Source organism: Tamandua tetradactyla, unplaced genomic scaffold, assembly GCF_023851605.1.
Source record: "Tamandua tetradactyla isolate mTamTet1 unplaced genomic scaffold, mTamTet1.pri scaffold_110_ctg1, whole genome shotgun sequence".
NCBI lineage: Eukaryota > Metazoa > Chordata > Mammalia > Pilosa > Myrmecophagidae > Tamandua > Tamandua tetradactyla.
The window spans coordinates 317,120-335,008 of NW_027518263.1; the positions used below are offsets into that span (position 1 = coordinate 317,120).

Below are 17,889 nucleotides of genomic sequence, written 5' to 3' on the forward strand. Positions count from 1 at the left end.
AGATTTTGTCCTATTCTTCAGAACAAAATCATTGCTGTTAACTGGAGATTTTGGACTGTCAGTCATCCAAAATTCTTTGCTCTTCATAAACTAGTTGTCCCAAATCAATGGGGAAAAAAGAGGGTGCTTATTCTGAGTGAGGAAATCTCACCATCTAATCCAGTGAAAATACCAATGTAACAGTCAAATTATCCTTCATAACTTAAATGGCTTTATTGGATGCTTTCTTTGTATATTCTCAAAATATGCATTAGAAAATATATTGAACAATTACTAACATGACTTACTTTACAGACTAGAGCAGCACTCTCAGGATTTCTTACACACCACAAATAATCCATGGGACAGCTCAGGGGCAAATAAGAGCCAACTCATTTTATTGGAACTTTATTTTTCAAATACCTGCAAAGGAACTTTTTTCACATTTCAAATCTATTAGATGATACGTCCTTTTCCTGAAAAATGTAGCCTACTTCTACTTAATATAAGATTGTCCAGTAACAATTTCATCAAAAATAGAGATACCAACATTATTAGGTGAAAAGGACACATTATAAATTATATCTTCTAATTGGAAAAGTCCTGGCTACCATTTCTTCTAGCACTAACCTGGTATTTCTAATTGGATAACTGAAAAGTCATTTGATTTTTCCAAGGCCATAAATATCTAGTCGGTGGCAAAATAAAGACTAGGGGGTGCCACCAGATGAGTATTTTTATTTTCCTTCCATCCTTTTATTTCTTGCCTGGTCAAGGAAGACGATTGTGGTAGCTTGAATCATGTCCCCACAAAAGACACACTCAGGGACTAACTGTAGTTCCTGTGTGTGACAGCTCATTTGCAAATAGGATCTTCCAAAATTCTATTACATTGAAGTCAGGTTGAATCAGGGTGGGTTTTAATCTGGCAGGACTGGAGTTCTTCTAATTAAAGGGAATTTGGACACAGACATATAAGTCACAGGAGGAGAGAGAAAGAGAAAGATGGCCAGGAAACAAAGGCAGAGATTGATTGCCAACAATGCCACCATTATAATGCTACAGACTTCAGAAAAGGCATAGTCTGTTGATGCCTGGATTTTGGATATCTAGCCTTGAGGCTGTGAGCCAATAAACAGTCCAGTTGTTTAAGCCAACCAGTCTGTGATACTTTCTACAGAAGCCCTGGCAAACCCAGACAATGACTGATGTAAAATGTGTCCAGTCATTCTACTTTTTTTTCATTAGAGGATAGTTTATGTTTTATGTTTACCATATGGAGTTTCTTTTTTTAATTTAGTTTTTTCAAGAATCATGGAAAGATTACAATTCCTGAACAGAAATGCAAGAATAAGTGTCACTATATCCAAAAATGGGAAATATTTCCAAATTTTCGTTTAGGAATCTGCATAGATTTCCCTTTTGGTAGAATCATCATTTCCCAGATAAGAAACATGAAAAACAGAATAGTTAACTAACTTTGCGAGAATGGCACAGGAAGTTTTTGAAATCTCTGTGAGTGCATTACATAGTAAATCACAGAAGGTTCCATTCCCAAAGCAGATTAGTGGGTTTTCTCTTTTCTGTCAAATATTTCACTTAAAAATGTCTATTCCTTTGCTGTTCAGAGTATGGAAGTAGCTGCATATAAAAGAAAGTAAAGTGATGGATGCAAATGAGCCTGGATATATTATAGGAACCAAATCACTTCCTAAATACTTGGTACTTAGTACTTTAATTTGGCAGTTGATTTTGTGACAAGCAAGAGACTTGCTTTCAGATGGAAAACATTCTGATATGACATGAAGTGGTGAGATTAAGATGGAAGAAGTTGATTTAAATGTGAGTACTGCTTTTAATTCCCTGAGCATTTAGGGATTAAAAAGAAAAGAATGGAAAAAGAGATAAATATTTTTAAAAATTAGTTTCTTATACTAAAGTCTCTATTTTAAGTTTTACAGAAGAACATAGGATTTTGTGTCAAGGATCTCAAATCACAAATCAATGCTATCCAGGTTGATAACAAGACACACACACACATATACACATATACACACCTCTTAAGGCTGGCCAGTTTATAATAACTACATAGAATGAGAATTAGAAGTCTCTAACTTGAACAGAGCATGCAAATCAACATAATGTTTAGTTTGGCAAAACTGGCCTTAATGGGATGAAACTAAATTAAGGAAAACTTAGTCTAATGGTGAGTAGGGAGGATTTCTAACAGTGATACATAAGAAAAAAGGAAAATGGGTGGGCCACGGTGGCTCAGCAGGCAGGAATGCTTGTCTGCAATGCCAGACAACCCAGGTTCGATTCCCAGTGCCTGCCCATTCAAAAAAAAAGAAAGAAAAAAGGAAAATACTTTCCTAAGGAAATCATCATTCTTCCTGTTATTATTTAATATTTATCAAGCACCTACATTTATAGAACATCCTCTTTAAAATAGAATTGGGTAACAGTCTCAGCCCAATGACTCTGTAATATTTGCATGATGGATGGAATTGAAATATAGGCTTCAGCTAACTCTAGAAACATCTTGGGGTATAGCTGAGCAGCCTGAAGAAATACCCCAGACATCTAAGACAGTTCTCCATTTTCAAACAGGGAAGTTGCATATCAATGTTCTGGACCTTATGCATCAACTGTCTTTTAACTTGAATTTCCTTCAAGAAAGATTGTCTTTCTTCTGAAGATGGATTTAGGTGGTGTGTTAGTTTTAAGCTGTTAGGTATCCCAGAAAAGGCCATGTTCTTTTAATCCATTCCTGTGGATGCAGACCTATTATGGGTAGAACCCTTTGGTTAGGTTATTTCAGTTTAGATGTGATCCACCCATTCAAGTTGGGTATTAATCCCCTTGCAGAAGTTCTTTATGAGAGGATACAAGACAGATGAAACTCAGAAAGCTCAGAGAAGATGAGAGAGAAATGCCAATAGACATTTGGAGACTTCTTTGAAACCAGAATCTGAGAGAAGGGCCAGCAGACATTGCCATGTGCCTTCCCATGTGACAGAGGAACCCCAGATGCCAGTAGCCTTTCCTCAGAGAAGGTATCCTCTTATTGATGCCTTAATTTGGACATTTTCATGGCCTAAGAATGTATAAGTTAATAAACCCCCCATTGTAAAAGCCGACCCATTTCTTGTATATTGCATTTTTGTAGCTTAAGCAAACAAAAACAGGTAGGAAGGAAATGCAATGAATAGCCTTGTGGGTAATGTGTCCAGATTAGGGCATCCTAAACATCAGTATGAGATTTTAGAATACAGAGTGAAATCAATTGAAACCTGGGATAAATGGACAACTTAAGGAAATTTCTCAGGACAGTGGAGCATAGGTATAGTCCTCAGTAGGAAATGCTCCTACTGAAGTATTTTAAGATAAACAATGAAATTGGAATTGTAAGAGGTTATCTCTATTTTTGCTCTAGAGAATTAATATACTGGCCAGAAACTGCAACTACTTGCATTAAAAATTTGGTGCTTTGGAAAAACTTCCAATCTGGCAGAGAAGGAGGAGTGTGAGGGGTGGAGGTCAATCAGACACCTTCATAGTAAGTTCATACAAAGTTGGTCTCCTTAGACTGTAGTGAGTTTGTCTGTGTCTTTTATGGTGGGTCCTCTTGGTGGGGACAGCTCAGACTTTCATTGAATTAGCCAATCATATAACAAAACCCATAAGATCACTGCTAAAACTCCATTTTTCAGGACAAGGCATTGTGATTTCCATCTTCATTTTCAATGTTATTGTACTTGAAATTGTCATGTTTACCAAAGGCACACTGCATAGTCTTACATAGAAGTGATGGGCTGCACACATATGCTTCAGGGAAGCTGAGATCAGCACCTGAAGGGACAACCTAACACTGACCAACCAGAAATCTACCAGAAATTTGGGAGAGAAGTCACAGATGGACCAGAATCAAAAATGGGCATCTCCATGGGTTAGGGAAACAATACAATGACAGCAGATGGGAATAGGTATTAAGTGAACACACCTCATGCTCCAGGACTCAAAACAAATTCCAACTAGAATAATAGAAGCCCAAAGGAATTTGCTACTCCTTTGGGAATCCCTTGTATTAAACCTGAAGTTACACACTACAGATGCCATTGAACTAGAGGCTAATTTAATAATTTACATTGTTGAGAAAGGATTAGTTATACCTCATGTTTCTATAGCCTGTTCCTAATTTGCATCTTTTACGAGTTGGGACTCAAGCCAGGTTCTGTTCCTTTGTGTTTATTTCCTGGGAACTGTGTTTATTTCTGATAATTACAAATAAATCTTCCTTCTTTTTCTCAAACTGACTGAATAAAAGATGTTGGGAGTATGGTAACTCCATAGCTTGAATAACTATCATAAAAGGGAGAAGTAAAATCCAATTATAACTCCCTCAAAAATGTAATTAATGATTTCTTCCCAAAGAGGTTGGCAGCTATATTTAATTTTAAAACATTTGTCTTCTCTTTGTAGTTTCTTGCAGCTTGTCTAAGAGAAATTGCTCCACAGGGAGCAGTGACTCTAAACCAGTGTGTCATGACCAGAGTGTCATGAAAAAATGATAGAACCAAAGAAAATGTAGGTTAGGGAGAACAAATATCTAGACTTTAAAAGTTGATAAAGAAGTTTTCCAATTCATTGTCAAATAACTCAGAAAACCAAAGAAAATCTCTTAAAGTTGACTATTTGTAAAGATCTGTCACAGAGCCAAGAAAGAGCTGTCATGTGTATTTCCAAATTCAACTAAGACTGTCACCTTTCAGAAGTAAAGAGCCATTTCAATGACTGCAGAAACTGAAAGGGAAAATCATTCTCATCTGTTGTAGTGGAATACTGGTTTGGGTATAGCAGGGCAGGATGACACCTGATTATGAATATTGTTTGAAGCATATGTAATCCAAAAGTACTCATCTGCAAGTTCCATTGACTATAGATAACTTAACAAGGTTTGGGCATTAATCCTGTTATAAAATTAAAAATCATCACTATATAAACACAACACATTGAAGATAATTTCATTATCTCTTACTAGGTTAATAGGAATTAATAAAAGAGATATTAGTTGGTATGGAAGAACCATGATTTTAATATCTAATAGTTATAACAGTCTGGAGACAAAGCTGTTACTTTCCCCAATAGCTTTAAGACAAATGGGAAAATCAAATGAAGAAAATCAACCTGAATGATAGATTTATCATCCTAAAACAGTGACCACCAAGTTATTTATATGTCAGTTTGTTTGTTATTGAGAAAATGTATATATATAAAACTCAGCTCCATAAGAATAAAGATTTTCATCCATTTTTCACTGTTCATTCACAGTGCATAAATGCTGTTTTCATCTCCTCAAGCATATACCCTGAAATAGGTCAGGTTAAACAATGGGGATTTATTTGCTTACAGTTTTAAGGCTAAAAAGAAAGACCAAATCTAAGTATCATCAGGGTGATGCCTTCTCCCCAAAGACTGACACTCTGGGGCTGGCTGCTGGTGATTCTGGGGCCTTAGTGTGACAGATGGCAATGCACTTGACGGCCTCTCCTCACCTCTCCATTCTATGCTGTGTTCTGGTGAATTTCAGCTTCTTGTTTCTGTGGCTTTCACTCTCTATCCAAATTTCATTCTGCTTATAAAAGACTCCAGGAGTAAGATAAAGACCCATCCTGATTAAGGTGGGCCACACCTTGATTGAAGTAATCTCATCAAAAGGTCCTTTTTACAATGGGTTCACACCCACAAGGATGGATTAAATTAAAGAACATGTTTTTTCTGGGGTATATAGAGCTTCAAACCACTGCAGATTTACTTAGCACATAATAGATATACAAGTAATATTTTTTGAATTAGTAAATCCATGGTTTGATAATTATAATCTTTATTTTTAAAATAGAATTAGGAAGCTTTTTTCCCTTTGAGGTAGAAAAATTATGAAGCCATGTAAGTCAACAAAGGGTTTAATTTAGATGTAACAGTTTTGTTTGTGGGAATGGCTTTATAATATCATGCATCTATTTTATATTAAAGTCATGAGAGATAATATGAATCACCATGAATTTTATAGTCACAATGGACCTTTAGTCCAATTCTATGTCCACTCTTTACTAACTATTTGACCTTGGGCAAGATATTTGATTTTATGAAGATCAATTTAATAATCTATACAATGGGAATAAGATTTCCTGTCTCAAAAATTTTGAGAGAATGCACATGAAGGATCTGAACACAGTAACTGCTATATCTTTTTTTAAAATTTTTATTAATAAAACCAACCAACATACAATATGAACATTCTTTTTTATCACATAGTTATATATTCATCATCACAATCATTTCATAGAACATTTGCATCAGTTCAGAAAAAGAAATAAAAAGAAAACAGAAAAAAATTCAACATGCCATACCTCTCACCCCGCCCTTTCATTGATCACTAGCATTTCAATCTACTTAATTTATTTTAATATTTTTCCCCCTATTATTTATTTTTAATCCATATGTTTTACTCATCTATCCATAAGGTAGGTAAAAGAAGCATCAGATACAAGGTTTTCACAATCACACAGTTATATTGTGAGAGCTATATCATTATATAATCATCTTCAAGAAACATGGCTACTGGAACACAGCTCTACATTTTCAGGCAGTTCCCTTCAGCCTCTCTGTTACACCTTAACTAAAAAGGTGTTATCTATTTAATGCATAAGAATAACCTCCAGGATAACCTCTCAACTCTGTTTAGAATCTCTTAGCCATTGACACTGTATTTTGTCTCATTTCTCTCTTTCCCCTTTTGGTCAAGAAGGTTTTCTCACTCCCTTGGTACTGAGTCCCAGCTCATTCTGGGATTTCTGTTCCATGTTGCCAGGAAGGTCTGTACCCCTGGGAGTCATTTCCCATGTAGAGAGGGGGAGGGCAGTGAGTTTGCTTGTCATGTTGGCTGAGAGAGAGAGAGGCCACATCTGAGCAACAAAACAGGTTCTCTTGGGAGTGACTCTTAGGCCTAATTTTAAGTAGGTTTAGCCTATCCTTTGCAGGGTTAAGTTTCATATGCACAAACCCCAAGATTAGGGGCTCAGCCAATTGCTTTGGGTGAACCCATTGCTTGTGAGAATATCAAGAATTCTCCACTTGGGGAAGTTGAATTTTTCCCCATTCTCATCATTCCCCAAAGGGGACTTTGCAAATACTTTTGACTGTTCAAGTCCTTCTGGGATTTCTCGAGACATCACTCTGGACAAACCTACAAAATCTCATACCCTACTCAAGGTTCATTAGTTATGGTGTTCAATTAAGCTGTCCATATAAGTATATCAGGAAGTGCATTAGTCAAAATAGGAATTTTGTACCAAATAAACATTTTTTGCTTTAGTCTCACACATAAGTTAAAGTTTTAAAATATTAATTACCATCTATTTTCAACACCCTGCACTACTGAGTTCCTTTGTTCTTCCTCATGCAAAACATTTTTAAATTTGTACATTTAGTCACTATCATTATACACTCTAGGCAATCCTAGATTATACCATCTCAGTCTTTATCATATATCTTTCCTACTGATTTCATTTGTGCCCTCAGGCCTACTTCCTCTATCATTCTCACATTCAGCTTCATTCAGTGTTCATACATTATTGTATAACAGTTAGGTAGTATTGTGCTATCCATTTCTGAATTTCTACAATCAGTCCCATTGCACAATCTATATCCCTTCAGCTCCAATTACCCAATATCTACCCTATTTCTATCTCCTGATGGTCTCTGTTACCAACTGAAATTCTCCAAGTTCATTCACTAATGTCAGTTCATATCAGTGAGACAATACAGTATGTGTCCTTTTGTTTCTGACCAGTCTCACTCAGCATAATGTCCTTAAGGTCCATCCATGTTGTTACATACTTCATAACTTTATTCTGTGTTACAGCTGCATCATATTCCATCCTATGTATATACTACAGCTTGTTTAGCCACTCATCTGTTGATGGACATTTAGGTTGTTTCCATCTCTTTGCAATTGTAAATAATGCTGCTATTAACATTGGTGTGCAAATGTCTATTTGTGTCTTTGCCCTCATGTACTCTGAGTAGATACCTAGCAATGGTATTGCCGGGTCATATGGCAATTCTATACTTAGCTTCCTGAGGACCTGCCAAACTGCCTTACACAGTGGTTGTACCATCTGACATTCCCACCAACAGTGGATAAGTGTGCCTCTTTCTCCACATCCTCTCCAGCACTTGTCATTTTCTGTTTTATTGATAATGACCATTCTGGTGGGTATGAGATGATATCTCATCGTGGTTTTGATTTGCGTTTCTCTAATGGCCAGAGATGTTGAGCATCTCTTCATGTGCCTTTTGGCCATTTGTATTTCCTCTTCTGAGAAGTGTCTGTTCAAGTCTTTTGCCCATTTTGTAATTGGGTTTTCTGTCTTTTTGTTGTTGAGTTGAACAATCTCTTTATATGTTCTGGATACTAGACTTTCATGTGATATATCATTTCCAAATATTGCCTCCCATTGTGTAGACTGTCTTTTTACTTTCTTGATGAAGTTCTTTGATGCACAAAAGTGTTTAATTTTGATGAGTTTCCATTTCTTTCTTCCTTCAATGCTCATGCTTTGGGTATAAGATTTAAGAAGCCACCTCCAATTATAAGATTTATAAGATATTTCCATACATTTTCTTCTAACAGTTTTATGGTCTTAGATCTAATGTTTAGGTCTTTGATCTATTTTGAGTTAATTTTTGTAGAGGGTGTGAGATATGGATTCTCTTTCATTCTTTTGCATGTGGATATCCATTTCTCTAGGCACCATTTATTGAAGAGAATTTTCTGTCCCAGGTGAGTTGGTTTACTGCCTCATCAAAGATCAATATTGTTCTATATCTGAACAATCTATTTGATTCCATTGGTGAGTATATCTATTTTTATGCCAGTACCATGCTGTTTTGACCACTGTAGTTTCATAATACACCTTAAAGTCAGATAGCATTAGACCTCTAACTTCATTTTTCTTTCTCAGGATACTTTTAGCTATTTGGGGCACCCTGCCCTTATAGATAAATTTGGTTATTGGATTTTCTATTTCTGAAGAGTAAGTTTTTGGGATTTTAGTTGGTATTGCATTGAATCTGCAAATCAATTTAGGTACAATTGACATATTAACTATATTTAGTCTTCCAATCCATGAACACAGTATGATCTTACATTTATTTAAGTCTTCTGTGATTTCTTTTAACAATTTCTTATAGTTTTCTCTGTACAGGTCTTTTGTCTCTTCAGTTAAGTTTATTCCTAAATATTTTATTCTTTTGGTTGCAACTGTAAATGGAATTTTTTTTCATGAGTTCTCCCTCAGATTGTTCATTATTAGTGTATAGAACCACTACAGATTTTTGAATGTTGATCTTGTAACCTGCCACTTTGCTGTACTTATTTATAGCTCCAGTAGTTTTGCTGTGGATTTTTCGGGATTTTGAACAGATAGTATGATATCATCTGTAAACAGTGAGAGTTTTTCTTCTTCTTTTCCAATTTTGATGCCTTGTATTTCTTTTTCTTGTCTAATTGCTCTGGCTAGAACTTCCAATACAATGTTGAATAACAATGGTGATAGTGGACATCCTTGTCTTGTTCCTGATCTTAGGGGGAAATTTTTCAGTTTTTCTGCATTGAGGATGATGTTAGCTGTGGGTTTTTCATATATTCCCTTTATTATGTTGAGGAAGTTCCCTTCTCTTCCTATCCTTTGAAGTGTTTTCAATGAGAAAGGATGTTGAATTTTGTCAAATGCCTTTTCTGCATCAATCGAGATGATCACATGGTTTTTCTTCTTTGATTTGTTGATATGGTGTATTACATTAATTGATTTTCTTATGTTGAATCATCCTTGCATACTGGGATGAATCCTACTTGGTCATGGTGTATAATTCTTTTAAGATGCTATTGGATTCGATTTGCAAGAATTTTGTTGAGGATTTTTGCATCTATACTCATAAGAGAGACTGGTATGTAGTTTTTTTTTTAGTAATATCTTTGTTTGGTTTTGGTATGAGGGTGATGTTGGCTTCGTAAATGAGTTAGGTAGCTTTCCCTCCTCTTCAATTTTTTGAAGAGTTTGAGCAGGATTGGTACTAATTCTTTCTTGAATGTTTGGTAGAATTCACATGTGAAGCCATCTGGTCTTGGGCTTTTCTTTTTGGTGAGCTTCTTAATGACTGATTCAATTTCTTTACTTGTGACTGGTTTGTGAGGTCATCAATTTCTTCTCAAGTCAATGTTGATTGTTCATGCCTTTCTAGGAAGTTGTCCATTTCATCTACATTGTTGAATTTATTAGCATAAAGTTGTTCACAGTATCCTCTCATTATTTCCTTTATTTCTGTGGGGTCAGTGGTTATGTTTCCTCTTCCATTTCCAATTTTATTTATTTGCATCCTCTCTCTTCTTCTTTTTGTCAACCTTGCCAAGGGTCCATCAATCTTATTCATTTTCTCATACAGCCAATTTCTGGTTTTGTTGATTTTCTCAATTGTTTCCATGTTCTCAATTTCATTTATTTCTGCTCTAATCTTTATTATTCCTTTCTTTTTGCTTGCCTTGGGGTTAGTTTGCAGTTGTTTCTCTAGTTCTTCCAAGTGCACAGTTAATTCCTTGATTTTTGCTCTTTCTTCTTTTTTGATATAGGCATTTAGGGCAATAAATTTCCCTCTAAGCACTGCCTTTGCTGCATCCCATAAATTTTGATGTGTCATGTTTTCATTTTCATTTGCCTTGAGGTATTTACAGATTTCTTTAGTAATTTCTTACTTGACCCATTGGTTGTTTAAGAGGGTGTTGTTGAGCCTCCATATATTTGTGAATTTTCTGGCACTCTGCCTATTATTGATTTCCAACTTCATTCCTTTATTATCTGAGAAAATGTTTTGTATGATTTCAATCTTTTTAAATTCACTGAGACTTGCTTTGTGACCCAGCATATGGTCTATCCTTGAGAATTATCCATGAGCACTTGAGAAAAAGGTATATCCTTCTGTTGTGGAGTGTATTGTTCTATAAATGTCTGTGAAGTCTAGCTCATTTATTGTGTTATTCAAATTCTCTGTTCTTTATTGATCCTCTGTCTAGATGTTCTGTCCATTGATGAAAGAAGGGAATTGAAGTCTCCAACTATTATGGTAGATGTGTCTATTTCTCTTTTCAGTTTTTGCCTCATGTATTTTGGAGCATTCTGGCTCAGTGCATAAATATTTATGATTCTTATGCCTTTTCTGTTGAATTGTTCCTTTCATTAATACATAGTGTCTTTCTTTGTCTCTTTTAACTGTTTTACATTTGAAGTCTACTTTGTTGGATATTAGTATAGTTACTCCTGCTCTTTTCTGATTGTTATTTGCATGAAATATCTTTTTCCACCCTTTCACTTTCAACCTATGTTTATCCTTGGGTCTAAGATGCATTTCCTGTAGACAGCATATAGATGGGTCCTGGTTTTTAATCCATTCTGCCAGTCTGTATCTTTTGATTGGGAAGTTTAATCCATTAACATTTAGTGTTATTACTGTACAGGCAATACTTTCTTCTACATTTTGCCTTTTGGATGTTCCTTCTTTTTACCTTTACTGATATGATTAGTCATATCTAACTTTCCTTCTTTTTACCTTTACTCATAGTCTTCATTTCTATGCTCTTCTCCACACTTCTCTATCCTGTGTTTTTGTATCTGTCTCTAGAGCTCCCTCTAGTATTTCTTGCAGAGCTGGTCTCTTGGTCACAAATTCTCTCAGTGATTTTTTTGTCGGAAAATGTCTTAATTTCGCCCTCATTTTTGAAGGACAATTTTGCTGGATACAGAAAGTTTTTCTCTTTTAGTAATTTAGAAGACAGTAATCCAACTGTCTTCTCACCTCCATGGTTTCTGCTAAGAAATCTATGTATAGTCTTATTGGACTTCACTTGTATATGATGGATTGCTTTTCTCTTGCTGCTTTCAAGATTCTCCCTTTCTCTTTGACATCTGACATTCTGATTAGTAACTGTCTTGTAGTGTGTCTATTTGGATCTATTCTGTTTGGGGTATGCTGCACTTCTTGGATCTGCAATATTAAGTCTTTCATAAGAGTTGGGAAATTTTCAGTGATAATTTCCTTCATTATTTTTTCTCCTCCTTTTCCCTCCTCTTCTCTTTCTGGGACTCCCACAACACATATATTCATGTGCTTCATGTTGCCATTCAATTCCTTGAGTCCCTGCTCATATTTTTCTGTTCTTTTCTCTACATTTTCTTTTGCTTATTGGATTTCAGATGTCCTGTCCTCCAGTTCACTAATCCTATCTTCTGCCTCTTGAAATCTGACATGGTAGGTTTCCATTTTTTTTTCATCTCTTCTACTGTGCCTTTCATTCCCATAAGTTCTGTGATTTTTTTTTCAGACTTTCAATTTCTTCTTCTTGTTCACTCCTTGCCTTCTTTATATCCTTCCTCAATTCACTGATTTGATTTTTGATGAGGTTTTCCATGTCTGTTTGAACATTCTGAATTAATTGTTTCAACTCCTGTATCTCATTTGAATTGTTGGTTTGTTCCTTTGATTGGGCCATATCTTCAATTTTCTTAGTATGATTCGTTATTTTTTGCTAGCATCTAGACATTTAACTACCTTAATTAGTTTATTCTGGAGATTGTTTTCACCTTTTTTACCTAGGATTTTCTTACTGGACGACTTTGTTGTCTATCTGTTCTTTGACATTCAGTTCAGCTTATTCTGAACTTCTAGCTTTGGTTTTGTTTAATGGATCAGAATTTTTCAGTTCTTGTTTTCTTGTTTCTTGCCCTGCCTATATGGTGCCTTTTTTTTAACCCCTTAGAAGGGTCTACTTAGGTATTATAGACCCCAGCCAGAGGCACCTGTGTCAGTTTTCCCTGATCATGAGACCCAGATTGAAAGGCTTTCCTATGAAGCCTCTGGGTTCTCCATTTTACCTATCCTGCCCAGTACGTGGTGCTTGTCTGCCTGTGGGTCCCACCAGCATAAGGTGATGCAGTATCTTTAACTTCAGCAGACCGTCCCTGCTGGGGGCATGGTGGTGGCAGAGGAGAGGGTGTAGTCTGGTTTTAATCACTTCACTTTTCCAGACCCTAGGGTCTGAACTCCTTGAGGGTGGGAATCCACCTTAGCTGGGCCCCATCCCTCTCCTGGGGGAGGCACAGGCTATAGACAAACACTCAAACAAGCTTAATTTTGCCTATGCCTGGGGCAGTGGAGACTGAGAAGCCTTGCAGCTGTATCCAAAGAGCAGTCAAGCCATAGAAACACAGCCACCAAAATGAAAGAGAAAAATCTTTTTCAGAGCAGGACCCCTGTTCCTCAGGTTTGCCAATCAAGAGCTTAAGTTAGTACGTTGCTCTGTGTATCTCCAGGTCATATGTGCCCCCTCCTTTCCTTCAGGGCCCAGACCTTTTCAAATACAAAAAACTCTGTTTTTGTTTTTGTTTTCTGTCAGCTCTGTCCCCTCTGTGCCAGGGAAAAAAACAAGTGACCTCTGCTTTACTCAAGGTTCAGCTAAGCTGGGGGCCCATTTTTAGTAGTCAGAATTTGTTAATTAATTTCACAATTAGAATTTGGTTGCACTCAGCCTCTGCTGCTGGTATACTCTCTTTCCTATCCCCTCTGGGAAGCAGCCGGGGGGAGGAGCGCCAGCTGCCATGGTTTGGGGAACTCATGGTTCTAGGTGACCTTGCAGCTAGTCCAGCTTGTTCAGAATGGGGTACACTGTGTGTCCAGTCACTGATGTGGCCCCAGCAGTTGTTCTGTCCTGTTCCTGGCTATTTATTAGCTGCTCTGGAGGATGAACTTAATCCCACACCTTGCTAAGTCACCACCTTGGCCCTTGGCCCACCTGGTATATTCTTAAGAACATCTAAATAATGACAATAACTAACCTAATTATCATCAATATTAATTGGTCTGTCTTGGCTTGTAAATTCATTAAGGACAGTTATGGTAAGTTTTATTTTATCTATTTTCTTTTAAATCAATCAAACCACAGATCATTGTCCAGCATTCTACAGCTACTCAACACATATTTGTAAAAGTGATTAAAATAAAAGTTGAGATTAATAGCATTGCATTATTTGCTTTTCAAATAAAGTCCATGGAAAGATAATAGAATATTTAAAAAGATTTAGTCCTAGTATAGAAATGAAGGTAAACATTCAGAGAGAGACAATTTAGGGAGGCAGAATTATAAGGAACCCATAAAATAGTACTTGGAATCATAATATGTTAATGTTAATGAGAGGGATATGAGTTAAGATTTAACACAATCCCTTCATTTCACAGATGAGGACACCTTTTCAGTGAGTTACTTACCCCAGTCCACTTGCCCAAGGCCACTCAGACTGGCTTGTGCTTTCACAGTGACAGCTACTCAACCTGATCCATGAATGGGCACAATTGTGCACAATGTCACTCAGAGAGGATGCATTCTGCCTCCTAACGATGACTCCTTAAAGCAAAGGAGTGAGAATTATGAGAATATTAGACACTGGTAAAAAGCAATTTTGATTCACAACGTGTGGCTTTTAAATCTCTTTAACAAATCCCCCATTTTATTCCCACAATCTTTCCATGATGGAATCACCATGATTTTATGAATGAGGAAATTGAGATTCAGGGAAGTTGTTTAGTTTACCCAAAATCATACAGCTGATAGATAGTAGGGCCCAGACTTAAAATCATATTTTATGACTTGAAATAACTTACTTTTTTCACTACTGGAGCTATCTTTCAGGACATATGGACCATTTTATGCTTTATTTTTTTTTTTTGAACTTTTTTTTAAGTTCATTTTTTTATTAATTAAAAAAAGAATTAACAAAACAATTAGAAATCATTCCAATCTACATGTACAATCAGTAATTCTTAATAACATCACATAGTTGCATATTCATCATTTCTTAGTACATTTGCATCGATTTAGAAAAAGAAATAAAAAGACAACAGAATAAGAATTAAAACAATAATAGAAAGAAAAAAAAACAAAAAAAACAAAAACAAAAAACCTATACCTCACATGCAGCTTCATTTGGTGTTTTAACATAATTGCATTACACTTGGGTAGTATTGTGCTATCCATTTCTGAGTTTTTATATCCAGTCCCGTTGTACAGTCTGTATCCCTTCAGCTCCAATTATCCCTTCTCTTTTTTTTTTTTATTAACGGAAAAAAAGAAATTAACCCAACATTTAGAGATCATACCATTCTACATATGCAATCATTAATTCTTAACATCATCACATAGATGCATGATCATCATTTCTTAGTACATTTGCATTGGTTTAGAAGAACTAGCAACATAACTGAAAAAGATATAGAATGTTAATATAGAGAAAAAAATAAAAGTAATAATAGTAAAATCAAAACAAAACAAAACAAAACAAAACAAAAACCTATAGCTCAGATGCAGCTTCATTCAGTGTTTTAACATGATTACTTTACAATTAGGTATTATTGTGCTGTCCATTTTTGAGTTTTTGTATCTAGTCCTGTTACACCGTCTGTATCCCTTCAACTCCAATTGGCCATTATCTTACCCTGTTTCTACCTCCTGCTGGACTCTGTTATCAAGGACATATTCCAAATTTATTCTCGAATGTCTGTTCACATCAGTGGGACCATACAGTATTTGTCCTTTAGTTTTTGGCTAGACTCACTCAGCATAATGTTCTCTAGGTCCATCCATGTTATTACATGCTTCATAAGTTTATCTGGTCTTAAAGCTGCATAGTATTCCATCGTATGTATATACCACAGTTTGTTTAGCCACTCTTCTGTTGATGGAGATTTCGGCTGTTTCCATCTCTTTGCAATTGTAAATAACGCTGCTATAAACATTGGTGTGCAAATGTCCGTTTGTGTCTTTGCCCTTAAGTCCTTAGAGTAGATACCTAGCAATGGTATTGCTGGGTCGTATGGCAATTCTATATTCAGCTTTTTGAGGAACCGCCAAACTGCCTTCCACAGTGGTTGCACCATTTGACATTCCCACCAACAGTGGATAAGTGTGCCTCTTTCTCCGCATCCTCTCCAGCACTTGTCATTTTCTGTTTTGTTGATAATGGCCATTCTGGTGGGTGTGAGATGATATCTCATTGTGGTTTTGATTTGCATTTCTCTAATGGCCAGGGACATTGAGCATCTCTTCATGTGCCTTTTGGCCATTTGTATTTCCTCTTCTGATAGGTGTCTGTTCAAGTCTTTTTCCCATTTTGTAATTGGGTTGGCTGTCTTTTTTTTTTTTTTTTCTTTTTTTTTTATTAATTAAAAAAAGAATTAACAAAACAATTAGAAATCATTCCAATCTACATGTACAATCAGTAATTCTTAATAACATCACATAGTTGCATATTCATCATTTCTTAGTACATTTGCATCGATTTAGAAAAAGAAATAAAAAGACAACAGAATAAGAATTGAAACAATAATAGAAAGAAAAAAAACAAAAAAAACAAAAACAAAAAACCTATACCTCACATGCAGCTTCATTCAGTGTTTTAACATAATTGCATTACAATTGGGTAGTATTGTGCTGTCCATTTCTGAGTTTTTATATCCAGTCCCGTTGTACAGTCTGTATCCCTTCATCTCCAATTATCCCTTCTCTTTCTTTTTTTTTTTTTAATTAACGGAAAAAAGAAATTAACCCAACATTTAGAGATCATACCATTCTACACATGCAATCATTAATTCTTAACATCATCACATAGATGCATGATCATCATTTCTTAGTACATTTGCATTGGTTTAGAAGAACTAGCAACATAACCGAAAAAGATATAGAATGTTAATATAGAGAAAAAAATAAAAGTAATAATAGTAAAATCAAAACAAAACAACACAAAACAAAACAAAAACCTATAGCTCAGATGCAGCTTCATTCAGTGTTTTAACATGATTACTTTACAATTAGGTATTATTGTGCTGTCCATTTTTGAGTTTTTGTATCTAGTCCTGTTGCACAGTCTGTATCCCTTCAGCTTCAATTACCCATTGTTTTACCCTGTTTCTAACTCCTGCTGAACTCTGTTACCAAGGACATATTTCAAGTTTATTCTCGAATGTCCGTTCACATCAGTGGGACCATACAGTATTTGTCCTTTAGTTTTTGGCTGGATTCACTCAGCATAATATTCTCTAGGTCCATCCATGTTATTACATGGTTCATAAGTTTATCTTGTCTTAAAGCTGCATAATATTCCATCGTATGTATATACCACAGTTTGTTTAGCCACTCTTCTGTTGATGGAGATTTTGGCTGTTTCCATCTCTTTGCAATTGTAAATAACGCTGCTATAAACATTGGTGTGCAAATGTCCGTTTGTGTCTTTGCCCTTAAGTCCTTTGAGTAGATACCTAGCAATGGTATTGCTGGGTCGTATGGCAGTTCTATATTCAGCTTTTTGAGGAACCACCAAACTGCCTTCCACAGTGGTTGCACCCTTTGACATTCCCACCAACAGTGGATAAGTGTGCCTCTTTCTCCGCATCCTCTCCAGCACTTGTCATTTTCTGTTTTGTTGATAATGGCCATTCTGGTGGGTGTGAGATGATATCTCATTGTGGTTTTGATTTGCATTTCTCTAATGGCCAGGGACATTGAGCATCTCTTCATGTGCCTTTTGGCCATTTGTATTTCCTCTTCTGATAGGTGTCTGTTCAAGTCTTTTTCCCATTTTGTAATTGGGTTGGCTGTCTTTTTTTTTTTTTTTTCTTTTTTTTTTATTAATTAAAAAAAGAATTAACAAAACAATTAGAAATCATTCCAATCTACATGTACAATCAGTAATTCTTAATAACATCACATAGTTGCATATTCATCATTTCTTAGTACATTTGCATCGATTT

At 35.8% G+C, this 17,889-nt stretch overlaps 1 protein-coding gene across 19 annotated transcripts in view; it reads right to left on the reverse strand.

Annotated features, from left to right (window-relative positions):
* The window catches only part of LOC143673080 (putative calcium-binding mitochondrial carrier K02F3.2), a 151,308-nt gene that overhangs the window by 20,182 nt on the left and 113,237 nt on the right, over positions 1-17,889 (reverse strand). For 15 of the 19 annotated variants that reach the window (XR_013170170.1, XR_013170180.1, XR_013170168.1 and 12 more), the window contains one exon: positions 14,356-14,491. The exons of 3 other annotated variants lie outside the window; for them this stretch is intronic. Coding sequence is in view for 3 of the 16 variants with exons in the window: in XM_077147451.1 (XP_077003566.1) it covers positions 14,356-14,491 (136 nt within the window). In the remaining 13 variants the exon portion in view is untranslated. Of the gene's footprint in view, positions 1-286; positions 14,492-17,889 lie in introns of those variants that run through there. One more of the 19 variants, XM_077147450.1, reaches the window with a different exon arrangement.